The sequence below is a fragment of the Chelmon rostratus genome, chromosome 17, assembly GCF_017976325.1.
Source record: "Chelmon rostratus isolate fCheRos1 chromosome 17, fCheRos1.pri, whole genome shotgun sequence".
NCBI lineage: Eukaryota > Metazoa > Chordata > Actinopteri > Chaetodontiformes > Chaetodontidae > Chelmon > Chelmon rostratus.
The window spans coordinates 5,411,383-5,439,323 of record NC_055674.1 but is presented as its reverse complement, the minus strand read 5'-3'; the positions used below and the strand labels follow the sequence as shown (position 1 = coordinate 5,439,323).

Below are 27,941 nucleotides of genomic sequence, written 5' to 3'. Positions count from 1 at the left end.
GGTGAACAATTCCATGAGATGCTTGAACTCCTTCATTTGGGGCAGCAACTCACTCCCAACCCAGTGGGAGCAATCCATCGTTTTCCAGCAGAGAACCATGGCCTCAGACTCATCCTGTCCTCTTCACATCCAACTGCAGACCACCCCAGTGCATCCTGAAGGTCGCAGTGCGATGAAGCCATCAGAACCATCAGCAAAGATCGATTGAACGCTCTCCTCCCCCAGCTCACCTTGAGATATGAAAATCACAAACATAGCCAGTGACAAGGGACAATACTGGCAGAGCCCAACACCCACTGACAACATACAGCTCCCACTCTGGCTACATGAGACCTGACGGCTGATAGCAACAGCCCTGGTACCCCATACTCCTCCTGGAGCCATATTCATAGGCCTTCTCTGTGTCCACAAAACACTTGTATGCTGGATGAGCAAATTCCCATGACCCCTCTTAACCCTGTAAGGTAAAAATCGATCATTGGCCTAAGGTTGGCTTAAAGTTTTCAAGTCACTTATGAACCACCCTATGCTCAAACATGGTTTCTGTTTTGGCCGATCCGTGACTAGCAAGTCCAATAGCAAAATTCAGGTTCAGGTGCGACATTCCACCCATATTCCCCTTACAGGTTTCTTCATCTTTTCCCACGAGAGCATGGAAATCCCATAGCAGAACTATAGGCTCTTGGCAGTATCCTTTCCAGGATCCCAGCCAGAGACTCAAAGAAGGCCCCCAAGCTGCTCTTTGACAGTCAGAGCCGTCCTCCCACGTGACTCCGTTGCACAGAGAGCTCAGACTGTGACAATCAGCCTGAACATCTCAGGAAAAGGACGGTCCAGTCCCTCTGAATTAGTTTGGTTCCAGACCCAGCGCTATGCGTCGAGGTGAGCACAACTATTTCTAGTTGGTACCCCAGCACCTCCCACACAAGCTCTGGCTCCTTCCCCACCTGAGATCTGTCATTCCACGTCCATAGAAACAGTCAGTGTCCAATCAGGTGTGATTTTTAGTTTTATTTTTATCAAAATCTTCTTTGGGATGCTTATCGAGAAAGCTCTAGAAAACACGATTTAAGTGAAACTAAATCACATTGCTGCTAACCTTCAAGTCTCCACAGCATTATTAAAGGAAGCCATTAAAAATGAATGAAGATTACCATAAAGGTGTTGCGCACCATAAGTATCAACTGAAATATTTTAGGAATGTAACAGGATGTTAAAAGTTAGAATAATGCTCTACCATGTCAGGACTCCCACGTCAGCCTGACAACACTTACTGACCTTTAATAAGACGCACCTGTAAAAGAAACCAAATCAGCAACAAAATATAAAAAAGGAAAAAGCTGCAGTGTAAAATCTATTTTTGCTCTCTTTTCTATTTTTATTCTCAGATTTCTGAACTTTTTTTTTTTTTTTGCTGCACCAGTCCCCCATACAGCCCTTGTTTGCTATGGGGGGTTCTCTCACAGGCTCTTGGAGGTCCCCGGACCTCATGTTGGGAACCATACAAACACACGCACGCACGCACGCACAGACTGTTGACGCTGCTCCATTCATTTCAGTCTCATCTGACTGGGAGGCAGACGGAGCTCTAGCGGTCAAATCTGCATCACCCGTCCTCGGAGTAAAGCGCTGGAGCGGTTGCTGCTCCGGCTTCACTTTTTTTTTTCCTCGTTTGCTGTTTTTTTTTTTTTTTTTTTTTTTTTTTTTTGCAGCGCGTGTGTGTGCGTGTGTTGTGAGCATGCAAGGCAACGGCAGTCACCGAAACAAGGACTCCAGGAGAACATGGACAAATCGGCAACTTCTATTTTACAAATGCACTTTATATTTATTCATCTTTAGTCTGGAACTGAAGAGAAGCGTCACGGGTGAGAAAAAGCTCAACTTTCGCGTCGTTTCATTCATGTAAAAGTCGCAAAAAGCGGCCAGACATTTACGCGATTGTGCATGCTTTTGTTTTGATAAAGACTTCCAGTCAGAAAATGCACGAGAAAGCAGCGAGTGAGGGATGTTTTCTGCGTATTCTGGATTTGGTGCTTCGGTATGCCACGAACCAAAAGTCCGAGCAGTGAGTGGAACCAGATGTGGAGAAAAACGGAGGGGGGAGGAGGGAAGGGGCTGCTGGCTCAGACTCTCTATTGTGATTTCTATTTATGTGTTAAGTTTATTTAGCTTCTGCGGCAGAACGCACCTTTTCTTTTACTTTTTGTGCCGTTATTGTACTGGATGGGTTTTTTTAGGCTACATTGTGGACCTGACGCGGAGTAACGCTTCATTTGGCACCCTGCGGGCAGATGTGACCTTTACATCCTGTTACAGGCTGCAATTAACACATTCAGTCCAGTCTTGAACAGCTACTAGACCATTACATGTTATGGGATGCCATAACCCTCCTAAAGTGTTTGCTGTTTAAGACTGGATATTTGGGGCATTTTTGTTTTATGATTCATGAATTATGAGCTCATCATTATTTTATTTTTTTTTCAAGTGTTTTTGCAACAGGAAATCTGAATTTACCAATTTGGCTGTACTGTCAGTGTCTTCTCTGTTGCACACTGTGTGATAGAGATGATGACTGTGGCATGCTCTCTTTTTTTGGGATCAGAAAAGGATATAGGCCCAGAGAGAAAGAACGTACAGTCAATATATCAAGTAATTTAAGTGTAAGTACTGTAAATCAGGCTGAAGCATGGGCCGTCATCTCTGGCCATCCATAAAGAAAATTAGTAACCGCACAATTTCTGATCACTTTCATTTAAGAGATGATGTGGGTTTGCACTCCCACGCAGAATGCACTGCGACGCACACATCCTCAATAATCTGGAGCTCTTTTTTGGCGAGGCTCAGTTTCTTAATTTTAAAATGACTCGCACCCATCTGCCGTCAAATTCCCCTGTTGCCAAAAGTTGGGAATCCCTTGTCAATCACTTCTGGACCAAATGCACGAGCTGCGGAGGGATCTACGGGGAAAATAAGCGTTGTTGATTCGCGTTATGAAATGTTGTCGCTTTGGATTTGTTTATGTGGATTGTTTTGCAGTTCCCAGCAGAGTTAAACACTGAAGATATCTTTGATCAGGAACAGCTCAGCGTGTCGTGAACTTCCCTGCACTTGTGTACTGTGATAATGTATACTAGATGATGGTTATTTTCCCCTGATTTATGACTGGCAGAACTGCAAGGCAACAGTTTGTTTGGGCATGAAAGCTCCCACTAACATGGTGTGGGATTTCAAAATGCATTTGTCATTTATCATCTACGGAGACAGCTCCAGCTCTGTGGCACCAAGCTTTAGAGCAAAGTTCATCATGATCTCACACAAAACACCTAAATGATTTGCTACATATTCAGATGTATCTCATATCTATAGGTTTAACAGGTAAACCCAAACTGCGATAAGCTGTTATGTAATTTTAAGTGTGGGAATGATGAAAAGCTTCGTCAGTGTGCGCACTCATTCCCTCTTTGGTTTCTAAATTTGATACGCACTTTCAAAGAGGTTCCTGTCAGCGCTGTTTCTGAATGTGGCTGCAAAATGCAAATATACTCCTCTGCCTCGATGGCCCCTCTCTCTGCTCTCCCATGCCTCTCAGATGAGGTAGAAGTTACCCACAGTTTCGGTCGCTTCAGAGGCCAGACCGCCATAAAACACCAAAGAAGCAAACACAACAGGCTGGAATTTCCTGCCTGTTTGTTGGTTGCCATTTTATCACACTGACCAGTTAAGGCCTGTTTTTGTAATCTCGGACATCTGTCAAAATAAAGAAAGGTTGCGGGAGAAGAATTTTGCTCAAACTTCAGTCTGGATCTTTAGATTAGTTAGAAGTCAATAAATGAATGGAAAAAGAGTCTTAATTATCTGGCAGCATCAATGAGTCACACTCACACTTCACCAAAACGTGTGAGATCAAGAAGTTTGTTGAACTCATACTGTCTCAAGCCAAGACTCGCTATTCATTCCTCACCCACGTTTCAAAGTATTGTCCTCAAACCGGTCCAACGGATGACCGTGCTGAGGAGGTGGAGGTTCTGGGAATATCTGCCTCTCTTGGCCAGTGTTGCCGGTTGTTCTTGGCCCTGGGTTTCAGCCTCTCTCTTCAGCGGGAAGCTGCCTTCTTCAGCGCTGAAAAAAAAAGGGGGTGACAGGGCAAAGAAGAGGATGAGATCACAGCAGGAGAGCTGTTGTGGCTTAGCGTTCGCGGGGCTCAATGGCTTAAAGTTAATCTGGAATTCTGCTCTCTCTCTGATTGCCCGGGAGTTTTCTCACATCAAACATCCAGTTGTGTCCCCTCCAGACTGGAATTAAAACTTCTTTTTGAATTTGCTGCGTGCCGTCTGGAACTTCAGCTTCAGGTTGTCTTAGTGGTTCAGAAGCTTTTGCCTCATATTGTCATTGTGAGCTTATATTCACACTCTGAAGTGAATTCGGAACATGCTATAATGCTGATCTTCACTGGGCTGGTTCTGGTGTGAAAATCTTCTCACAGGCAACACTGGAGCTGCGGCCTATTTATATAAATGGCTTTAATTCCCATTGTGAACATGACAAAATGGCATCAGACTGATTTATTGGCATGTGTGTCTCGCCTCGTTAACAACTCAGCGTTGTGTAAGTCCAGCTTCTCGACTGTCCTGAAGGGTTTTACTTGAGAAGTGTTGCCAAATCCTGAGCTAAGATTATAGCCTGTGGACATTTCATTGTCTGTTGTGGTGGACGTCACACTGAAATTGCAGAGTGAAGATGAATTATAACAGAGAGCTGAGGACGAGTCTGCCATGTGAGCAATCCTGCAGGCTTGAGGCTAAATGCTCTGTGTGATTTTTACAACTGAACCACAGTTGATTAATTGATTAATCTTTCATTTTTTAAGCAAAAGATCCAATAATTTACCAGCTCTACCTTCACAAATGTGAATCTCTGCTGGGTTTCTTTGTTTGATTATGAAACTAAATATTTATGACTGATTTTGAACATTTTTGGCTGTTTTCTTATGTTTTATAGACCAAGTGTTAATCAGTTCATCAAAAAAAAAAAAAAAAATCAGCAGGTTAAGAGCTGACAAGTCAGTGATGTTTTTCCCCTTTTAATACGAGACTCAATGGATTTGCCAGACAGTGACTTTCCAGAGAAACAGGTCTTTGTGGCATCTCTTTTTACAATTCATCCAGCTCCGGATTATGTTGCATTAATAGGATTGACTAGAATAACAGCTTCATGGAAAGATCGTCTTGTCCCAAAAGCAGCTGAGGTGTTTTGTATTATTGGAGCAGTGTTTGGGTTTAGCAAAAGTTTATCATTTCTTTTACCTCCACGAGGAGATTTAGGAGTTTTGTGTCTCTGTCAGGGAACACACTTTCTCTGATTTTAGTCTTTCATGTTAAAAAGGATGGACTGGCGGTAAAGAAGTCTAACAGCTGGGTGTTACTGTGAAATGGACGGCTTTATGAAAAGAGCAGGGCGGCGATTACAGCTGATTGCGCCGTGCCGAGCATTTTCTAACTGACGCCGAACCAACCCTGCCGCCGCGCTCTGTGACTGCGTTCGCTACCGACCAAATGAGCTAACACTGCTTCTGAGAAACGCAACCACAAGCCTGAGCGCAGAAGAGCAGGGGCGTGCCGGTCATCTTCTCCAGATTACAGGGATATTTTATGGAGCTCTTGATGAGGCTGCATTGTCTCTGTGCGTGCAGAAGCAGCACAGGAGTGTTTCAGCTGAGAGGTAGAGACGCAGGAGAGCTGTGCTTTTCAGCCAAATGCCCAGTGATCTTTTCCCACCTACCCCACTTCCTGGCCTCTCACAGGAGCCCGCCGAGTAGGAATGCTGTGGGTCTCACTTTTTCTCCTCTGAATCTCAGATCTGAGAGACCGGGTTGATGCGTGTTTTGGGGATGTGTTTTTTTTTAAAGGAGTTTTCACAGGACCTTAATTTAGAGTCACGCCTACACTCCTGACTTGTATTTCTTTGTCTTCCTTTCTCCCTCCTTCACACAGACTCACAACCACACAGCGTTACATTCACAGTGTTGGCTTCATGGTTTCCAATCTCGAAATCCTTCAAGAAAAAATAGAAAAGAGAAAAAAAAAGGAATGAAGGAAAGCCACATTTGTTTTTGGAGAAAGGTTGTTGGATTTTGTTCCTGAAATTCCACTCGCTGAGGCTTGCAGCTGCTCTGAATTCATTAAATTATTTTTTAATAGTTATCATTATGATATCATTGATAAGCTCATATGGTGTAAGTGTATGTGAGAACACTCTGTGGGTAACACCTTGCAGGCAGCTAAAACTCAATCATAGTGAAGTAATGCCAATGAAGGCATCAGCGTTCAGCCGTGAGAAGTCTGACTCGAAACAGCTACCCATTTCACCCCTGAGGATCATGACAGTTTCATCAAATTCATCAAATTCTGACCTGTTAAAACATTCAGTTATTTGAGTCAGATGCATTACACTCACCCTACATATTCTCACGATAAAGATCCTCATATATTTATCCGCCCCAAAACCACAAACTGCTGCTCTCTTCATCGTCTAACCCAACAGAAACAGACGCCACAAAATACAGAGGGCGAGGCGAGATGTAACTCCAGGCCAGATTCTTCGGGAATGGGGTGAATGAGACCTGGTGCACGTTGACACACTTCAAACTGTGATTGCTCACGTTGCATTACAAACATGTGCAACCACTTTTCATGGTTTATTGCGTGACATTTCTGCAATTACGTCCTGCTGAGAGCGCTTTCCAGGAGTTTAGGGTTATGACAGGATGTTTAGAGGATTAATAACACTGAAGTGTATAATGCAGGGACATCAGGGGCCTCAGCTCAAACCAGTTCTAACCCAGCACTGTGTCCATTAATGGAGATATCGATCCAGCCTCTGACCTGTTCTCTTGCCACATTAGCTGCTAACATGGAATCATGTTTTCATCAGCATTATTGACCGATGCCATTGTTCCCTCTCTCTGCACAGCGCCGCTGGACTCGGATGAGTTTGCGTTCTTCCATGAGGGTGCCCAGGGGTGCCTGGGGGTGCGGGATCACTCCCTGGTCCTGTCGACTTCCTGTGAGGCAGCCAACCAGCGTTGGAAATGGGTGACCCGGGGCCGCCTGTTCAACCTGGGCTCTTCGCTGTGCCTGGGCATGACCACTGGCAACCTCACCTCCAGATCGGACAGGTCTCCTCTGGGCGTGTACACCTGTGACCGCGAGCCCCCCCGAGTACGCTGGACATGGAACTGTGGCCAGGTGTTGGAAAACCTCAACACCTACCTTCCCTCGCCCTCATTTTCGAACTCCTCCTCCTCAACCTCCTCCCCTTCGTCGCTCAAATGGAGGCTGCATGGCGGTGTGCAGGACCTGTGCTCGAAAACATATCAGCGTAAGCATGAAAAAAGTTCATCGCATTAGCAATTGATGTCAATATTTACCTGTGTTTGGCCCAAAATATCTCTTCCACACTTCCAGACTCCTTTTAAAATCTGTTCATTTTTAAAATCATTAATCCTCAGCAAACAATATACACACTTTACACAATCTACACAAAATTATTTTTTTTATGATTTTTATTGAAATTTGAACAAAGGAAAGCAGGAATGGGATTACAAATTCATTAATAATCCAAAGATTGAAGGAAAAATAGGATATTATATCTGTATATATGTGTCTGTGTGTTAAAAAAAGAAGTAATATGAATAACAAATAGCTAAAATAATACACCAAAGCCAAGAACAATCCAAAACAAAAAAAAAAGAGAAATGAGATCACAGATATTGCACCTCATTTCTCCAGCTGTGACCCGATGAGCTGCTCCTTCACTGTTGCAGCTGTATCTGATCAAATGGATGCAGCGAAATGTTGCTTTTAGGGAATCTTTGAGAACATGTGGCCGTCTGCCAGTCAGAAGGCCAAGGAAAACAGCGCTGGTGTTTGTAAACCCCAGTAAACACCCAGAGTTGTCCTCGCCCTCAAGTATATTTGTATTTATATATTGTTTTCAGTCTAGATTAAATTTAACCATGGTGGTTCACAGCTAAGCCTCATTTCCGCTGTCAGTGCCGTTCTTACCAATATCAAATGTCACTTTTGTTCATTGACAAACTATAGTGCGAGTCTACGGTTAACAGGCTCCGCAATTAAAACCAGATCTGCCATAAAGGCAAGACCAGAAAATCTCCCGTCACGTTCTTCTTTCTCCTCCCTCTCTTAAATCTCTCGTACTTTTTTGTGGCGAGGGAATCGGGTGCACTGACATTTTTAACTTTCAAGTGCCGATCTTCACAAGTTTCTTTGTGAAGTCGACTCACTGCCGGAGAGGAATGCCTCCGACATTAGTCAGCCGCGAAGCAGCTCCACTGCAGCCAGCCAGCGGTGGAGCAGAGAGGGACGTCAGGGAGGGAGCTTCAGAAATCTTTCCTCTCTCGTTTAACATGTCTGCCCTACTTTCCATTGGCCTAACTTGTTTTGGTAACACTGCACATCCAGCCTTTCTCCCTCACTCGCTGTTGCCCTTTTCTTCCCACCGTACGATACTGGTGGAATGTAGCGTCCAGAACAGCAACCTCTGGAGATTTTTTTTGTCATTTTTGGTTAAACTAGCTGAAAAAAATTGCATGCAATGTGAATATGAAGCTTTTTTTTCTGAATTCAAGTTCAAGATAAAAGATGCTTAGTTTTCCTAATAACCTGCCAACTTGTGTTTGTTTACTCTTCCTTCTGCTGACCACTGTTTGACTTCGCTGTTTTGACTGTAACTTCATCCTCTGTTTGGACCATGTGTTTGATTATACAAGCGGCTGAGAAAACAGATAAGATATTTCGGTCCGGCGCGGTTCACAGCCATAACATGAGACAACGCAAGCACGGCCGGCTCTGCTGCCATATGCAGGGGATTTGAAGTCTCTCCTCTCTTTTGCTCCCCAGAGATCTACACGATCCAGGGCAACTCTCATGGCCGCCCCTGCTATCTGCCCTTCCTGTACGATGGCCAGTGGTTCCACAACTGCACGAGCATCGGGCGCGAGGACGGCCACCTCTGGTGTGCCACCACCTTCGACTACGGCAAGGATGAGCGTTGGGGCTTCTGTCCCGTCAAGAGTGAGTTATGGCGTTGCTCATTCCTGTTCCTCATTCTGGGGACAGAAACTCTGCAAGCCTCACCACAGTTTCCTCTCACCCAACTGTTCACTGTATCGTTGTTTCCTCCTTCCTTCTCCCCTGGTCTAACGGCCTTCATATCTCCTTCCCTCACTGTCAGGCAGCGGCTGTGAGACATTCTGGGATACCGACCCGCTGACAGACAGCTGCTACCAGTTTAACTTCCAGGCGACGCTGTCGTGGAGCGAGGCTCGGATCAGTTGCCAGCAGCAGGGGGCAGACCTGCTAAGCATCACCAAGCTGCACGAGCAGACGTACATCAACGGTACAGTCAGCGTGCACATGCGTGTGCAGAGGCTTTCACTCGTGTTGTCGTGGCTGTTGTTTGAAATGTAAAGTGATGTTTGTGCCAACCTCTGTGACAGCCTAAACCCATTTAATGAAATGATTCAGACTGGCTGTATGCAAGAACCAGAACGTGACATTATGCATTATCACTGTGAGGAGACAAAGTGCTACTTGACTGAAAACAGCAGCTTTTCTGAACACAATGTGTCAGTAATAAAACCTCCAAAAAATGCAGCAAGCTCAAATAAATCAACACTGAACAAACAGACATTTAACTGTTGGTTTTCATAATTGCATACAAAAAAATAAAATAAAGTCAAAGATAATTTGAAATTTTAGAATTTTCTGTCATTCTTTATGACCTGTAGCAATTTCACCCTGTCGAAATCGACAATGATGATGATAATAACCACGATTTCTTGGCAAATTTCTTCTGACCTTTTACAAGGAGGCTGTGTTATGTCTGTCTTTGTCTCTTGGCTGTGACAAACATTAAAAAATCCTCAAATACAAATCCTAAGAGGTGAGTTTAAAGCAATTAAATTAGCCATGCAGCATCTTTTTTGCTCGTGTTTGCTGCGTACGTTCACTCTCCCAACCTGTAGCATTGATTTTTGGGGATGCCGTGACCCTGTTGTCAATATTAGGCCACACTTGTGCTTTTCTTACGTAAGAGTTCTGTCATCTACCCAATACAGTGCTGACAGTTAACATCACGGCTAACTGGAGAGACTAAGTGGAAGCACATTATTGAGTGTTTTCTTTTATTGTGTCCACAGGCGTTTCGCTCTTGTCATGTTTTATAAAGGCGTTGTCGTGCTGTTTCAGGTTTGCTGACAGGTTACAGTGCTGCTTTGTGGATTGGCCTCAATGACCTGGACATCCACGGAGGCTGGCAGTGGGCCGACTCTTCGCCGCTCAAATATCTCAACTGGGAGACAGGTTAGGCTGTGAAAAACCTCTCGTGTCTCTTTAAAGCTCGAAGTGTGTGTGATCTTTTTATAAACATGTCTTTCCCGCAGAATGCTGAATGAGCCTGCTTGCTCATTTTTAGCAACACATCGCTCTGCGCTCAAATACACACATGGCGGCATTCCTGTGCAACCACAGTCTTTTGAGCGTTGACCACTGGAGTATTTGGGGGTGAAATGCCTTGAACAAGGGCACCTCGGCGTTAGTGCTGTTCTGAAGAGGTTTTTCTCTTTATGTCAACCTGCAGACCAGCCAAACCACGCTGAGGAGGAGAACTGCGCTGTGATCAGAACCGAGTCTTCAGGTCGTTGGCAAAACCGCGACTGTTCTGTCGCTCTGCCATACGTCTGTAAGAAGAGGCCCAACGCCACCCTGGACCCCTTCACCACTGGTGAGCGTATGAGCATTTGAACGACTCCATTAAAGTGAAATAGAGCAGTTGCAGCCCTGCCACAGTGCAGAAGTCTCGAATTTAATGGGTTTTTATCTCTTTGCTCCCACAGACTCGTGGGCAGATGATGAGAAATATGAGTGCGATGTGGGCTGGCAGGCCTTCCAGGCTGGCTGCTACAAGCTGACTTCAGAGAAGAGCGACTGGGATACATCACAGAAAACCTGTCAGAAGATGGAGGCCAACCTGGTCAGCATCCACACCCTGCCTGAGCTGGAGTTCATCATGCGCAACCTGAAGAGAGGTGATTTGACCATTTTTTTTTAGTGTGTTATGCTCTTTCCTCTGAACTGCATTGAAGAGCCAGAAATGAAATAAAAATCTGTGAAATCAGAGTTCAATGTCTGCACCACAGGGTGCCCTCTAGTCGAAGGCTTTATGGAATATAATAAACATTTTGAAAGCTATGCTCTATTATAGAGAGGGGAAATGAGGGATTTGGATGTTTTTCTGTATGAAGTTAGAAGTGGAAAGAAACAAAAAGAAGGGTGCATGTAGCTGATGCTGAAGTGCAGCGGGTTCACAAAGAGTTCACACACTCCAATCTATCTGAATGCCCTTTAAATTCTATTCTTCAGTGTCTATTTTAAGCACAGTGGGGCAAAATGCACTGACGTTTCAGCCATGCCTCATTCAGCTTACCATCTAAAAAAAAAACAGACTTAGAACAGGTAAAATATTAACTCCTTTCTATGGTAACTCCCAGCTGTTTTCCTACATTTCTCCAAAGCAAATGTAATGGAAACCAGGCAGTTCATTTCTTTCCCTGAGCTAAAAAAAGCAGCACATGAATAAACAAATTAAGAGTTTTGGTCATGGAATTGCTCCAATAGTTAAACCGCATGGAAAAATTTGGCAGTTTTATATTAAAGTCATAGTTGGAACTTTAATCTTATGTTAACCCTTTGTCTGTGTTCTCTAATTGTCTTTCTGACCCGGCTGCGTTCTCTGTCAGACATCGACCAGCTGTGGATTGGACTCCATGACACTGATATGCAAATGGACTTCCAATGGACTGACCACACGCCCGTCATCTTCACCTACTGGCACCCCTTTGAACCCAACAACTTCCGCAACACTCAAGAAGATTGCGTCTCCATCTGGGGAGCTGTGAGTTGACCCCCCGCACCCTCACGCCGACCCCCAAAGTCTGGGGCCTTCATGGCCTCAAAGAAACGGCCTCTCACTGTCACTGTGTCCTCGGTTTGTGTATACTGAACAGCTGTGTTCTCGCTCTCTGTTTGTGTCGTGCTTGCGTGTGCAGGAGGGCCGCTGGGATGACAGCCCTTGTAATCTGACTCTGCCCTCCATCTGTAAGAAACTGGGAACAAAGAGTGATGGGAAGCCGCGGCACCAAGATTGCAAACAAGTATTACTCTTTTTCTCTCTCTGCATTGAGCGCTACACATTTGATTTTCCTCTTGACATTCACTGTTTATGTTTATGACTCGTCTCCAGTTCTGGACTAGATATGAACTCTTTGTTACACCTCTCAGTTTTACTCCATTTCTACTTTATTCCGATATCCTGCAGCGTTTTTTTGCTTTTATTCCGGCTGCTTGGAGCATAATTATTATTCTAAATATTTCAGCCCTTGCGTCACCTTTGACCCTTTTTCCCAGAGCTCCCCTCCAACTCTCACCCTTCCACTAACCCACCAGTCCGCCTCCAGTCTGTAACTGTAATAAAAATCATTCCTTGGGGAAGTTTACCAGACAAACTAAAGCCCACACACACACACACACACAAACACACACACACACACACACACACACTCTTCCCTTGGCTTAACACATACTGCACTTTTGCCCCCAAAAAACCCAAAACAGGCAAAAAATAGACTAAAAAAAGGCATTAAAAGTGGGACATGTTGTTTGTATCTTTATAAAACAAGTGTATACAGTTGAAAACAACAGAAATGTACTATCATGCCCCCCACTTGTACCCACATGGTGAATTAAATACCATCTGGAGGATCCATCTACATCCCTCTCTGATTTCACAGTACTTAATTCTCTCCATATGAGACTTTAAGCCTCTCATACCTGACGTGTCCCTACCTGACCATCGCTGCAAATTTACTTTAGTTTTTTTGCAGCAAGGTGTGAAACGTTGGGGAAAATCACAGCGAGAAAAGACACCAGAGTGTGTGTTTGTGTGTCTTCGCCCCTCAGCGATGTTATATTTTTGCTAAGCGTTGATTTATGATGTAAACGATCTGAAGTTGAGAGCCGTGCCGGTTCTCAGCTGTTACGTTCAACAAAGATCTTTCTGTGGTCGGACTATTTGTTCGGCGCAATGAATCATTGCTCCCCTCCCTGGGGATCGAGCCAGCATGGGTGGTAATGTGACGGGGGTCATTTGGCGTGGCACACGTCTCCGGCAGATGAGCTCACTTAACGCAACATGTGAAACAACAATGACAGAGAGCCCGCTTACCGCTTCAGCAACATTACACCACATGATCCCTAAACCATAATCCCCATCCAGTGCTGGGCTCAGTACTCGGAACATGGAATGGATTGCTCATTACCCTAATGCCGTCATGTCGGTTAATCACTGGAGCACACATTCGTTACACTAGTATTTATACCTCCAAAGATAGTGATGTGGTTCGCAGGATAACTCATTTGCTTCATGTGTGAGTAAACAAAGTGATGAGACAACACTAAATCTCTAAAGTCAGAGGGGTGGAAGCAGCTGCTGGAGACCCCTCAATCGCCAGGGGGCCCCTACAGTCACTGAAAATATGAGCTCTTTCAGTTAATATGAAAGATTGATATGCGATTAATGATTTTTAATTTCTGGAGGCACAGCAGCAAAACCAAAAAGTCCATCTCACAGAGAGTTAATGTGAAAAAGAGCTTTCACCTGAATCTGCAGCTCCCCTCGGCTTTAAAGAAAGTTTCAGCTCATAGTTTGCTGTTTGCTTTAGTTGCTGCTGAACTTAGCAGCTCAAGAGCCAGAAATTTCCATCAGAAGATGGTGGAGACCAAAAACGGAGCTAAAAGAGAGTTAATATTGGGCTTACATCCAGTCACGTGTCCAGAAACATGACGCCAAACGGGTGATATTGTTGCTAGAATGTAACTGTCTGTCATATCAACTTGATGATTTGTCACTTATATAGTATTCACATGAGAAAGATATTGCTGTTTTGCTGCTTAGGGCCCCCAAAAATCTTTCCTTTGTTTCTGTCAGTGTTTTGCATAAAAAAGTCAAAGTAATGAGAATACATCCACCGACAAAAAAATCAATATATTGCTTGTTTTTGAATAATCGAGGACACGTGATTGAACGTAATGTTTGGATTGTTCACCTTCTGTGTAATTTATAGGGAGGATTAAAAAACCTAATTGAAAATGGGCGAAATCTTGTGTAGTGTTAATATTAGTACATATGAGTTAATCGTAGTTGAAATATGCCTCATCAGTGTTACGTGTTATCAGGAACATGTTGTGTAAGACAGGAGAAGGAGGATAGGAAAGAGTGTTAAGGAGACGTGAGTTTCAACAGATCAAACCACTCTGGCAGTTATAATCTTTGAGGTTTTTGTCGAGATGCCAAACGTGGTTGTGCAAAAAGCCTGAGGTCGGGCTTATTCTCACAGAGCCGTATACAAACTGTCTCTCACTATCAATCTCATGCAAAATGTCACCTCTTTTGACCTTCTGCGTGTTGGCTGCGCTCTGCGTCTGTACACGTCCACAACTACAGTACATGAGCTGGCAGGAGGGATTGAGGCCAGGGAAAAGTTATTTCTGCATGCCTAGACTTGTTCTTTTTATTCTGCATTTGGGATACAGTTCACTGGTATAAGTGGAGTCACTTCTGTTTTCATGCTAAAATGGCATTTTAACTAAATCTATTCTGACACTTGAATCCTTCCTTGCACAACGCACCATTTTGATGCACATCCAGATCCAGATTTTAAACGACTGAATTTAAATTCAAAGAGCTGCACAGGATTTGTTCATTTTCTATATATAACTATGTATTTTTTAATAATGTTATATTCCATATCCTGCTAATCTCTCCTGTCCTCTTAGGGGTGGAAGTGGCACAGCCCAGCTTGTTACTGGGTTGGAGAAGATCTGCTTACCTTTGAAGAGGCCAGGAAGTCCTGTGAGGACCATGGAGCCGCCCTTGTTACCATCACCAACAGGTAACACACACGTATTCTGACACACGCACTCCCTCGTAGCGATTAAAAGACATCACAGCCTGCTTTGTCGGTGCTGCCTTTCTAAAAGTCCCTTTAAATCTTTAAAGGTTCGAGCAGGCCTTCGCCAACAGCCTGGTGTTCGGTCGCTCTGATGATTCCTTCTGGATCGGCCTCAATGACCAGGGCAGCCCAGGCTCTTTCCACTGGCTCAGTGGGGATGAAGTGTCCTACACCAACTGGAATCGAGACCAGCCAGGTGGGTGGCACACGCCATGTTTAAGTGAGTGTGTGAATGATTCGCAGGATAAACTACAGGTGTGATCTGATAATGCATTGTAGGATTGTTAAATCATCAACGTACTGAGACTTATTGGAGATCACATTGGATAATATAATAATGCTATTGGAGCAGCAGACATTGAATAATATAAGATGACGTGATGTTCAAGGGAAATCAGATTTCATGGCACTAAAAGATGTATTAATGCCAGATAGATCTATTTTACATCTTCACAGCTTGTAATGCATACTTTTACCAGGTTCTGTACATTTTAATGGAAAAAACAAGTTCTATATCCACTTACAACCTGTGACAGTTGTTTGTATTCTTCCACATCTTTTGAAATGTTCAGTTCAGTTTGCAATGATGTGGAAGAAAGAAAGGCAACAAATCTTCAAATCTGAGATGCTGGAACCGTAGAATCACAGGGGATTTAGTTTGAAAGATGACTGAAATGATTAATCAGTTATCACAATAGTTGCAGATTAATTCACTTTTTTCAGCTGTGTTGAGTTCCCTTCCCTGAGGGGATCGTCAAATTTGCATCTAATCTATAGCTGGAGATTTTCAATAACCCAAAACATGAAGTCCATTTTCAACCAGAGCCAACTTTGAATTTGGCTAAAGTACAGATTCAGAACTACGCCCTGATTTGGGTGTAAAGTAGCTTTGATTAGCTGACAGCCTAAGACAATTATCAGCATCAGTCCAAACCAGCCAGCAGCGCCACGTTCTGATTTAAATTTAATGCATCAAAATCGGACCAGTTTATTGAGCCGTAAACTGTGTTTACATCATTTCACACCACAGGGTCGAGACAGCAAACAGCAGAATTCACCTCGTAAGGTTCAGGCTATCATGGATTTTGGATTCATCACAGCTTTATAACTTCTAAACCAGACCTGGAGGCGCAAGAAAACAGGCGTGGGAGAGTCCTGTGGCTTTAGAGTCACCGACAGATCCAAAGATATGAACTGTCTGACCTCTGCACAGATTAAAGCTGGAGTTTGTTGCTTGGCTGGTTAAAGGACTGTACTGACACTTTATCTGTAGGTTTTTGATGCTTTTAGGAGAACGGTGAGAGCATCACAGAGAGAGTATCACATAGAAGTGTATAATGTCTGTATACATTCATATATGAAAGCAAAAGAAATCATATAACATGTGTGAAAGAATTTTAAGTTCCTGCATGCAGCCTTTTTTTTTAGATATCAGTATGGTGAAATAAAACAGTACCACCACATGTAGGCCACCATATGGTCCATAAGGAAGCTCCATAAGGGAGATTAGAGAAATAGAGCCCAGATGGGGGTTTACAAGAAATGTTGGAAAAGTTTAATGCGAGATTCAACACTCATAACCGTCTCATCAGAAATGTATAATCGCATTTTCCGCACATTATTTTTCTGCACGTCATCCGTCTGTTTCCACTCGTTTCATCAGTGTAGCCTCTTTCTCTCTCTCCCTCCACTCACCTACGCCTCACCCTGCATCTATTTCAGTCAACGTCCGCGGCGGCTGCGTTTCCATGGCGACGGGCTCCGCAATAGGTCTGTGGGAGGTGAGGGAGTGTGCGTCATCGAAGGCGAAATTCATCTGCCGCCAGAACCAGGACACGTCTCTGAGCCCGGAGCCCCCGGTCCCTCAGCCCACCCCGAGCCTCAGCGGCTCCTGTCCCAGCGGCTGGAAGAGCAACAGCAACCTGCGCTACTGTTACAAGGTTCACCCCAGCCGTGTTTTACAGTTTCACACTGTCACAACTCCGCTGGAAGTGTCTTTTGATTTCAGTCACACTTTCATTTATGGATTAATTCGGTCTTGGAATAAAACAACCTTGGCTAATATCTGAATAATTAATTACCTTCGGTTTGGTGCAGTGTATTACTGTAAATATATCCTTGTAGATGTTGAAATGATCATTTTTTAGAAGGATGACAGTTCAAGGTGATTTAGACATAAGATAAGATAACACATTACTAATCAAAGTGCGATTAATAGTGCAGTTTTAATTAATAGAACAGTTTTTACTGATAGTGATAAGGACACAATTCACCAGCTGTACACCCCGCTGTAGGAGGAGGAGTCGTATTTCTTAATAGTAACTGTAATACTACTGATACTGCTCGTTTTACACTGGTAATGTGTTTTTAATTGAATTGTAATTATACCTTTATCACCTGTGTGCAGGTGTTTCATTCCTCCCAGCTGGAGCAGAAGCTGAGCTGGCTGCAGGCTCACCTGTTCTGCCGGAGACACGGAGCCAACCTGCTGAGTATCGGCGGCCCTGAGGAGGAGCACTTTGTTCTGCAGGTCCTCCACGAGGCCTTCGGGTGGGTGTGCGCTTCTGAGCGGGTGACATGTGATGTGATGATAATGGTGATGATGACGATGATGATGATGTGGCCCGCAGGGAGTCAGAGGACCACGAGCAGCACTGGTTTTGGATCGGACTGAACCGCAGAAACCCCATGGACAACGGCAGCTGGAAGTGGAGCGATGGACTCGCTGTGAGTAATGACACGATGCGTCCTAGCTGCGTGCCAACTGTTGCTGTGTATACAAATACTTGAAACACAATCTGCTTCCTCGTTGCTTTCGTCTCAGTTCACGTACCAGAACTTCGGCCGCTATTACTACAACATCCGACAGTGTGCTGCTGCAGACCTGGGCACTATGACCTGGCTCGCCATGCACTGTGACTCTGAGTTAGACTGGATCTGCAAGATCCCCAGAGGTAGAGCAGCACTGGACCTTCTCTATTCTATTTCATGTTGCACATTTTCTATTCACCTTTAGGAATACCTTTTTCCACCTGCAGCTCCTAATGTCGAGGCATCACTCTCCGATTTGACCATGTCCAGATTTCTTCCCTCTTCATTCATTGCATTTTGGGCTTCTGACATTTTGTATGTCATGAATACACTTTTCCCTTGTGTGTGTGTGTGTGTGTGTGTGTTTTTTTTTTAGGTAGTGTTGAGAAAGAACCAGAAGTCTCTGAAGGTCAGTCATATTTTCTTAGCTTTGAACTTCTCTCAGCGTGCTGAAATTACTTCCTTGCGGCTTATTTCAAAACCTCCCTACTCTGTCTCTTCTTCTCTCTCCCCTCATCCGTCAGGCACCAGTTCACCGGAGTGGATTGGCTTCCAGGAGGCTGAGTATAAATTTTTTGACCACCGAACCACTTGGAACCAGGCCCAGAGGATTTGCTCCTGGTTCGATTCCTCCCTAGCCTCCGTCCACTCAGCTGAGGAAGAAGCTTTCCTGGCCAACACTTTACGCAAGGCACTGCACACTTTATCAGAGTTCATCATCATTTGTATATTTAATGAAAATGTGCATTCAGTTACTCCTGCTTTATCAGGCAGTCTAGCTTTATAAGGGCAAAACCGTCAGAGATACCTAACAAGTACAAACCTGTGTGATTATGGTGTCTGTATTCTGCAGGAAAGCCCTGCATGATTAAAAGTCTGTGACTGTGGCCTCGACACGCCTTTTCACAGTTTCTCTCTCACCTTCAGATGGCGAAGGTGGAGGGTGACAACTGGTGGCTGGGGCTTCACACCTACGAAAATGATGGCCGTTTCCGCTGGTCTGACCACTCTGTGCTCAATTACGTGTCCTGGGCACTTGGGAGGCCACACCCACTGAGCCGTGATCGGAAGTGTGTTTACTTGTCCGCCGGCAAAGGTAAGAACAGCCAGAGTGAGAGACCTCGACAGGATAAATCAAAGGCACACACATGAGCTTGTGTTTTCCACCCCCCCAACAGCGGACTGGGCAGATCAGAAGTGCCACTCTGACCTGCCCTACATCTGTAAGAGAGTAAACGTCACAGGCACCATTCCTCCAACTCCATCAACCCCCCACCCACCTGCAGGCTGTCCTGATGGATGGTCCTCCTATCAGCATAAGGTAGAGCTACAACATACCAGGCGTTCAGCATTACGCAAGTCGTATAAAGGATGCAGGATGTCTAGAGTGCATCAAATCATTATACCATACAGGCAGTGAAGCACAGCAGGTAAGGTAAGGTAAACAGGAAGTACCGGATGCTTTATGCACCTGCTCCTGTCCTACCTCAATCCAACCAAAGCTAACCTGAGCACTCTTTTTTCTTTAACGCGTGCGATGACATCTAGTGTTTCTGCAGTGTTTCAGAGTATTCGATCAGACATACCGAGTCACGTGGTCTGCAGCCAAGTTGAAATGTGAAACGCAAGGAGGTGTGCTGGCAGTGGTGTCCAATCATTTGGAGCAAGGTAATTACGGCAGGATACGGCCGCCATAAAGCTACGAAGTGAATGAAAATTATCTCTGCTTGAATGTAGATTACTTGCTTTTTCAGGTGTAATCATTTTTCTATGGTAAATTTGTATGATCTGTCAATCTGAGTTATCATTTTATTTCAATAGGAATGAATTGCCTGCTTATATTTTTATACGTCGGTGTAGATATTTATCTATATTCACCTCTTTTACCTCCCCCCATGTTAATCACTGTTCTGAAGTGTCTCAGAAGAGTTTCACCACACACATACAAAGTGATGCTCGCTTCTCCTCCTCACAGCCTTTGTCACCACCCTGCTCAACAACGCCAGTGTTGACCTTTGGGTGGGTCTGACCTCCGACTCTAAAGGTCATTTCCAGTGGGCCAAGGCTGGCCTGCTCAGCTACACCAACTGGGCTCCTGGAGAGCCGCTCGACAACAGCGGACCACACCACAACAAGACCCGGGTACCCGCGACACTCACCCATCAGCACACACGTTATGGTTCTGTCCTCGATGTGTTCTGGTTCTGAGGATTTCACTGTCGCCTCTCAGGGAAACTGCGTGGTGATGATTCATGGGAACCCGCAGAAGAACGCCGGCATGTGGGCTTCCCGAGCCTGTGAGATGGAAAGTAATGGCTTCATCTGTCAAAGGCAGCAAGGTGTGTTATTGAACAATAATCCCAACAATGTGCTTTAAAAGCGCAGAAAATATTTTGACAACAAACAGAAGCGTGTCGACCTTAAGTCATCTTGTGTGATGTTGTCGTTTCTTCAGATTCAGGTTTCCCTCCGGCCCCGGCTCTTATTCCTGTCTCCCTGTCAAAGCCTGTGGAGCTGGGTGGAGTGACGTACCGGGTCGTGGAGAAGCGCCTGGACTGGACCGGCGCTCTGCACCTCTGTGAATCTTTGAATGGGACCCTGGCCACGGTGAAGGATCCCTACCAGCAGGCTTACCTCACGCTGCTGATCAACAGCCTGCGCCGGCCCGCCTGGATCTCTCTCTACAACTATGGAGTGAGCCCATCACAGTATATCATATTACAATTCATGAATGCAGTCGCACAAGCACAGCCGTGTTTTCTGAGGGAGACTGCGGTGAAATGCAACTTATTTATATTCTCAGGGACGGAGCTTCACTTGGCTGGGTGAAGAAGAAGTTTCTTATTCAAACTGGAAAGACGGGGAGCCCACTCAGATGGCTGGATGTGGTCACATGACCACTACCGGCCAGTGGACTATGACTCCCTGTGATGCTAAACTGGAGGCTGCTATCTGTCAAATTAGTGGTATGTGTGTGTAATGTGACAGTAATAAATGCCCATTTATATTTGGCACAAATGCACAAACAAATCTCCAGAATTACATCATTATTTTCCCAAGAATTAATCAGCATTCGTTTACTATAAATTAAACGTATTCATCTGCATTGTTTTCCCTCGTTTCCAGATGCACCTGTGAGTCACCAGTGGATCTACCCCGGCCATTGCCCCCACTCTCTGGGAGGTTGGGCGTGGGTGCCTTTCAGAAACCACTGCTACGCCTTCAACCTGCAAAGCCTGAAACTGCAGCAGGATGCTCGCACGTCCTGTAAAAAAAGTAGGCGAGAGTTTCAGAAGCGTCCTCACACCTCTCCACCATTCTGCTCAGCCTCCCGCTGTGCTGCCCATACCGAGCAGCTCATGATACTGAATTGAAAGCCAATTAAGTGCAGCTCCTCTGACCTTCCCCACTGCAAACATAATTGACAAAATGCATCAATATGTCTAAATTTAGACGTGTTGTTCACTGAGCCGGCTGCACCAATGTTGAATCTCCCTCCATGATCAATTCCTGTTTTCTCTTTTGTTCCGTCTTTGTCGTTTTCTCTCTTCTAGTGGGAGCAGAGCTCCTCTCTATCTTGGATGAGACAGAGAACGGATTTGTATGGGAACACATCCAGAGCTATGCAGAGCAGGCACATGGAGCTTGGCTGGGCATCAGCGTGAGAGGTCCGGCAACGTTCAGCTTTGCATTCTCTTCTTCCATCTCTCTCTGCAGCAGCAGACTTCTTAACCTTCAAATTCACAAGTTCTTTTTAAGTCCAAGCTTATTAATTTTGTGCTGCTTTTAGTCAAATTATCTGACTCTGCTTGCTAAGTTTCTTAATTCAATAAGTTTTATTTTTAATTGATTCTGATTTCCTTTATAGAATAATTATGAAGCAATTCATTAATTAGAGGAAACCTAATTAAGACAGTTTCTCTCATGATAAATTCAGGTGCATTATCTCGGGAAAGTTCATTTATTTAAACTGCATTATTATCTGTTAGTGCAATTCAATAATTTGAGTGAAATTATATGCTTGCTAAGCTAATGGGAAGAACTGAATCAGATACTGGAAACCTCTGACTGAACAGAGATGTCAGGCAGGCCATGATATAACGAATTAGCTCTCCTTAAGATTAAACTAAACAAGTCGTTCTGCTTGAGTGTGTTTGAAGCCTCTCTGAGTGTGTGTGTGTATGTGTGCACGTGTGCAGGTAGAGGTCTAGTGTGGAGCGAGGACACGGAGATGACGTACAGCAACTGGGAGGCGCATGATGTCGCCTTCTCCGTTCTGTCCCCGAACTCCTGCTTCTGGATCCAGAGCAACAGCGGCCTGTGGAAGCCCGGCTCCTGCAGGAATCGCACGCACGGGGTCATCTGCAAGCAGCCTCGCAGTAAGCACACGCTTCAGACCGCTTCAGCTCAGGACCAGGTCTAGCTGAGCCAGTTTAGTTTAAGAGCAAACTAGTTGACGGTGAGATCAGAGCAAATTGAATTGTTTTGCGTGTATAAATTACTGCTGGACAAGTCCCTTGAGTGTGATGGTCCATGGCACAGTGTCCTTTAACGTCAAGATGAATGAACAATGAAGCCGCCTCAGAAAAAGACACCAGCCTGAGAACTCACCCAGCAGGGTTTAGGATCAGGTGCAACTGCCAAATACTGAAGCAGTCATTTCACCAGCTGTCCCCTTTTCCTTTTGCAGGTACTGAAACCTCAGCTGTAACATGTAAGTATGACTTCCTGCTGCCATGTTATTCTGATCACTTACAGTGATTTATACTAACCCTGATTTTCATCTGCCTCTACCTAGCGGATGGCGACCACCTCTCCACTCTGATTGTCGTCATGGTGACGGGCCTGGTGCTGGTGGTGCTGATCGTCGGTGTGATCTACCTGTACCGTCGGCGAGCTGTCGGCTCCCGGGGGTCCTACGAAGGAGCCCGCTACAGCCGCACCAACTCCAGCCTCGCGGAGCAGACTGAGAAGAACATCCTGGTGTCTGACATGGAGCTGAACGAGCAGCCAGAGTAGCAGAGCCGCTCCGGACCGGCCAAACCAGGACTGGACCCAAACTGACACAAGAGAGGCTGATTTCAATGTGTTGACTCCGACACACATTGTGGCATTTATGGGTTTTTTTTGTTGTTGTTGTCTCTTTTGAAACCGAAAAAGATTTTTAAAGTGCTGAAGGGCTGTGTAGAGCGCAGCAGATGTTTAGTTTTTAAATTGAATCCCCGCCTTCTCAATCCTCTTTTGCCAAGACTTAGCAGTTCTAGCAGTTTCTCTCCAGACAAATCAGATCCTTCCATATGCACAGCTTTTCCCCAAAAGCTTCACGAAGGCCATAAATGGATCTACTGGGAGTTTAGTTTTATCGCAGCTGGAAAAGTTCAACATAACGTCGGTTTCATGAAACGACTCCTCGCTGTCTTCCTTGGTGCCAGAGTAAATTTTTGCCTGGTGTATATTTCCTCTCTTGTTCCCGTTTCGATTGAAAGAAACCAAAAAAGCACCATCGCAGCCACAGATCGGCTCTTAACCGAAACCATTTGTCTCTGTCCTCTAAAAATCGCAGTCTTCTTCAGGACCAAATGTTTTAACTGTAAGTTTTTTTCTTTTTTGCCATGACAGTATTTACCTGACCTTGGTGTGTTTTCGTTGGTGTCCTTTCCGTTGATTTGTCATTATCTGTGCAGCTGTAGAGAACTGTTACTGATGATGCATGTGTGGTTTTTGTGAGCCTGCCTCTCTCCTCCTCTCCGATCTGACACGTCGGCACCAGCTGTCAGAGAGGCAGAGGAGGGGGAAGTCCAAATGTGAATGTGTGGAAGGTGACAGGGACCATTATTAGTGGTGACCTCAAACCGTCTGAGGGCAGTACACTAGAATTGTGCACATTACTAATACTAAGTTCTGCAGAGGACTTGGTATTGAAAGCTGGTCTTTAAACAGACTACTTGTCTTTTTTGGTACTGCAGGACTGAAGGTTGTCATCAAATGATCAGACTTTCAGCTTCCATGGCCCTGTGTACATTTTGGCACTTTCTGCTATTATCTTGTACTAATTCAATATTAGTCATTGCCTTTAGTCATTATCCTTAAAGCACGGTTGCTGCTCTGTGATTCCACGCTTTTGTTTATTTTGGCTCTTCGTGCCTCCATCTGGAGCTGATTCAGCAATTTTTTAAGTACAGCAGCCTAATTCTCTTTGTATGCACCGAGAAAAGGGGTTCGCAGTTTGATATTTGTCTGACTCATCATGTTTATGGACCGCAGTTCACTTTTCTGTATGTTTTATCATCTTATCGCTAGGATATTTTTCTTGATTTGTCTTTTAAATGATGCAGGTTTCACTATGTGTTGTTGACTTAAATACAGCTGGTAAAGACATTTGGAAACGTTCCTGCATTCATGGGATAATTGCCAAGATTTGAACCTCTCATTGCCCCACAAAGAAAAACATCCCTCGTGTGAATGACACCGTTGTATATATGTAAGCCAAAGAATGTTTTAAAAGTGAATTCTCAACAAGGGAGAACCTCTTCCTCGTCATTTAGAGAGTTCACATTTGCGCAGCGTAATGACCGCATTTTTCAGTGTTCTTTTGCCTCCTCAAGCGTTTTTCTTTTGCCCTCAGCTCTTGCCTATGAGTGCATTTCTGTCTTCTTGCTCGGAGGAATGCTTTGGAGCCTTTTCAGTCTGAGGCTTTTGGTGTTTTACTGAGCTGCTGTGAAAAAAAACAGCAGCTCCGTGAGCTGGACTAAGATAGAGGGGGAAGGGAGGAGGAAAGGGAGTAAGTTGAAGTGTCTGCGTGTGTGTGTGTGTGTGTGTGTGTGTGTGTGTGTGTGTGTGTGTGTGTGTGTGTGTGTGTGTGTGCAGTCTCCAGCTGTGGAATGTTGAGTCGGCAAGAAGAGCTCAGTGGCACGTCTGGAACCAATCAGAGAAGGAGGGCTCAGGGACATGAAGGGTCAGAAAGAAGACTGAAAAAAAAAAGGAAAACTAGACGAAGGGGAAAAGGGGAAAAAAGGGGGGAGCGTGAGGAGGAGTCGGGGATGTAGGAAGACAGGAGGGCAGGGAAGGAGGAGTGTAAAGGGTGCAGTGGTCTGTCCCAGGCTCACCCCGGCCTCTGCTGGTGGTTTACTGTGCAGGTTCGTCTTTAAATGCAGTAGATGTGACCTGATTGCGACGATGTGAAGGTGCAACGACCCTCGGCGGGTTCTGCAATGAGATCGTGTTAATGATGCATGTTGGCTCTTGTCCCTGTGAAGATTACCTGAAGCACCTGTTCAAGTTTTTTTTTTTGGGAAAGTTTTTGTGTCATTTTTATATGAAATTAATAAAATCTATGTTCTCAGAGCTTCTGCTTTCACACTTATTTATCCTGGTGGAACTGTTACCTGTTTATTATAACGTCTAGTTGTCTGTAAGCTATTAGCAGGTTTTTTTTACAAGTCACTGAGCTGGGAAATTAATGAAGAGATTGATGCGGAAACTGTGGGCTGCGATGTTCATGTCTTTCCACAAGAGGGCACACCTCGCCTTCATTTTAACGTGTGAGTAACTTGACCATTTGTGTCTCACTGGCCGGGTCACTGTGTGCTCTCTATTGCATCATGTCTCCAGAGTTACACGACTAATCCACAACTACCAGTTTCCCGCTGCGCTCAACTGTAGGATTTCTGTTGCCTTGTGACTGCAATTATGTCTACAGTTGAACAGTTTTATGCAAATAATGTGTGATTTTTGCCTGATAACATGCTGCTGGGGTTGTTAGCGAGAGTAAGAGTAGCAGCTGCAAGCCGCACTCCACCCCCTCTATCCCCCAGCTGGAGTGTGTTCGAACAGGTAGACCAACACGGGGACAAGTGGATGCTTAAAAGCCAGCACCTGGTGTAATGGGAGCTTGTGGCCTCTTCCTGCCAGAGACCTGCACCTCTGCAGCAGCACACCCGTGCCAGTAAATTGCTTGTTATTCAAATCAAACTGGCTCTCTGTAATCCATCTCACTTAGGATGGATGTCACAACTCATCCAACTGCAAGCCGCAGGCGCTCGGCTTAAAGCATCCAGGGGTTATGTACTCCAGCAGTTGTTTATAAGTTTCACAGCCCCGTCGCCTGTCGTTTTTAATGCGTCTCTGGTGTATGAAACCTACCCTTCAGGAACTTTCACTCTTTAAATAATGCACTTTTCTGTTGAATTTCCGACTCAGCTCTCGCTGTGTTTAACACCTCTACCTTTAACCTCATTTGCATGCTAAAGCTGCAACCTGAGGTCTAAATATTCCTCCTTGGCTGCATCGTAACTAAATGTTGTGCTTTGTTGTCCTCAATTTTTATCACAGAGCTTGCTAACCTGAATATTTTAGCTGCCCGCCAAAGTACACCAACTGCTGAGAAACACATTTAATTGAAATGTTTCCCTGGCAACATAGTGTTATATACAGTTTGATACTGTGTGTGTGTGTGTGTGTGTGTCATTAGCATTCTTTACTAGCAGCAGCTTCTCTGCTTTTGGCTTCACCCCCCCCCCCCCCCCCCCTTTTTTTTTTTTTTTTACATGTTTGATGATGCATTGATGGCTCACTGAGAGGTCATGGGGGTAATGCAAAAGTGTGAAGTGGGCGTCTCTCTGCACATGCACGGCAGCCGTAGCTGGAGCGGCAGCCATCTTGCCTGAGGCATCTCGAGTGCACCTGTCTGGTTTCAGAGTTTAAAGACAGGCAGCGGCTGCAGCGGTCTCTGCTCTGGGAGTAACAGAACAATATCACTGCTTCATTCCTCCCTGCCTCCTCTGAGATACTCGAGTAAAACCTTTCATGATTCATTAAGCAACCACAGAGGAAAGAAAGGAGAATGAAACTCCTCAAATAGATCAGCTCACGCCTGATCAATGTCCTCTTAATTTGAAGGTTTGATGTTCAGATCCCACTCTTGCGTTGTTCTCAACCTGCTGTTTAGTCCCCCTCCTCCCACTCCAAGGTTTCTTCCTATCCGGCTGTGTTGACACTGCAGGTCGAGGGAGGGAAACCAGAGAGAAAGCGGTGTTAACAAGTGAAATTAAAAACCCATTCACTCTCCTCAGTCATCCATTTGGAGGCTGGCCAAAGGAGAAGCAGCTGTTGGACTGGCAATGGGGGAGACGCCGAGAACAAGAGAGAGAGAGAGAAAAGGGGGAGAGGAAAAAAGCGAATTCAAAAAGTGAGGGAGCGAGTTTTGAAAGGAACAGGATCATGCCCTCTTTCCTCTGAACACCAGCAGTGGAATGGGCTCATTTGAAAAGAAGCTGCCTAATAAAAACTTGCTCTGTGCTCAGAATTACTGTTGGCTTATATCATTAATTGCACTTAATGCTTCTTGTTCAAAATGGCATCTACGAGGCACTGCAGGTTATCAGCAAATAGCTCATGCAGACACCCACATGGCACCTTCATTTAGTTCCCATTTACAAAACAATATGTTCTGATTAAGGTCCCGACTGCAACACAATGCCGTTTAGTTCCAGTGATGTAGGTGGACATAGACGCAATTTTTACCTCCAGGTGCTGGTTTTCAGGTACTTGTCACTTGCATGATTTGTTGTGCTTGCTACTCAGGCTGGTATCATGTCTTGAGTATTAATCAGTCGTCATCTTTTGTGACCATAAATAGTGAGAGAGGTCCAATTCAGTCTTATTCAGTCTTCCTTTTTGCACTCAAGCTGGCTTCTAAAGGTAAATCTAGTCCTGCAGAAACTTAGTTTAACCTGAATGTGCAGGTTGGGCTTCAAGTTATTCGTCTTTAAAACTGGTGCTTCCACCCAAATCGGCTTGGCAATATGAAGATAATCTTCCTTCCCAATGTCTGTCTTTATGTCTTTCTTAATATTGATTCACAACTTATCATTTTCATGGAGATCCGATTGAGAAACAGGCTCAATAAATAACCAGATGGGTTTTTCTGTCTGTTTGTTATGTCTGTTTTTGGCTAATTCAGTGAATTATCTCCCTGCAACGTCAAAGCAATTCATCACATATTATTCTTTTAAATCCAATATTGCTGTAAGTCAGTCCTGCT

At 44.8% G+C, this 27,941-nt stretch overlaps 1 protein-coding gene across 1 annotated transcript; it reads left to right on the top strand.

Annotated features, from left to right (window-relative positions):
* The first annotated feature begins 1,738 nt into the window (after positions 1-1,738).
* On the top strand, positions 1,739-25,243 carry mrc2 (mannose receptor, C type 2). The gene is made up of 29 exons (XM_041956507.1): positions 1,739-1,865; positions 6,970-7,377; positions 8,919-9,092; positions 9,253-9,417; positions 10,269-10,382; positions 10,660-10,803; positions 10,916-11,107; positions 11,819-11,973; positions 12,128-12,232; positions 14,913-15,028; positions 15,136-15,284; positions 16,811-17,028; positions 17,496-17,638; positions 17,719-17,815; positions 17,913-18,042; positions 18,276-18,308; positions 18,424-18,590; positions 18,827-18,995; positions 19,078-19,220; positions 19,459-19,567; positions 19,875-20,041; positions 20,130-20,238; positions 20,355-20,593; positions 20,703-20,865; positions 21,026-21,175; positions 21,454-21,567; positions 22,099-22,278; positions 22,590-22,613; positions 22,698-25,243. The coding sequence occupies exons 1-29, from the start codon at positions 1,739-1,741 to the stop codon at positions 22,916-22,918; spliced, it is 4,425 nt and encodes a 1,474-aa protein (XP_041812441.1). The 3' UTR covers positions 22,919-25,243.
* Positions 25,244-27,941: the final 2,698 nt, after the last annotated feature.

Bases quoted from the DNA above. Each gene is read 5' to 3' on its own strand.
- mrc2 (XM_041956507.1), top strand. From the start codon at position 1,739: ATGCAAGGCAACGGCAGTCACCGAAACAAGGACTCCAGGAGAACATGG. The intron at 10,383-10,659 runs GTTAGGCTGTGA...GTCAACCTGCAG, and splicing joins ATATCTCAACTGGGAGACAG to ACCAGCCAAACCACGCTGAG. The intron at 20,866-21,025 runs GTATGTGTGTGT...CCTCGTTTCCAG, and splicing joins TGCTATCTGTCAAATTAGTG to ATGCACCTGTGAGTCACCAG.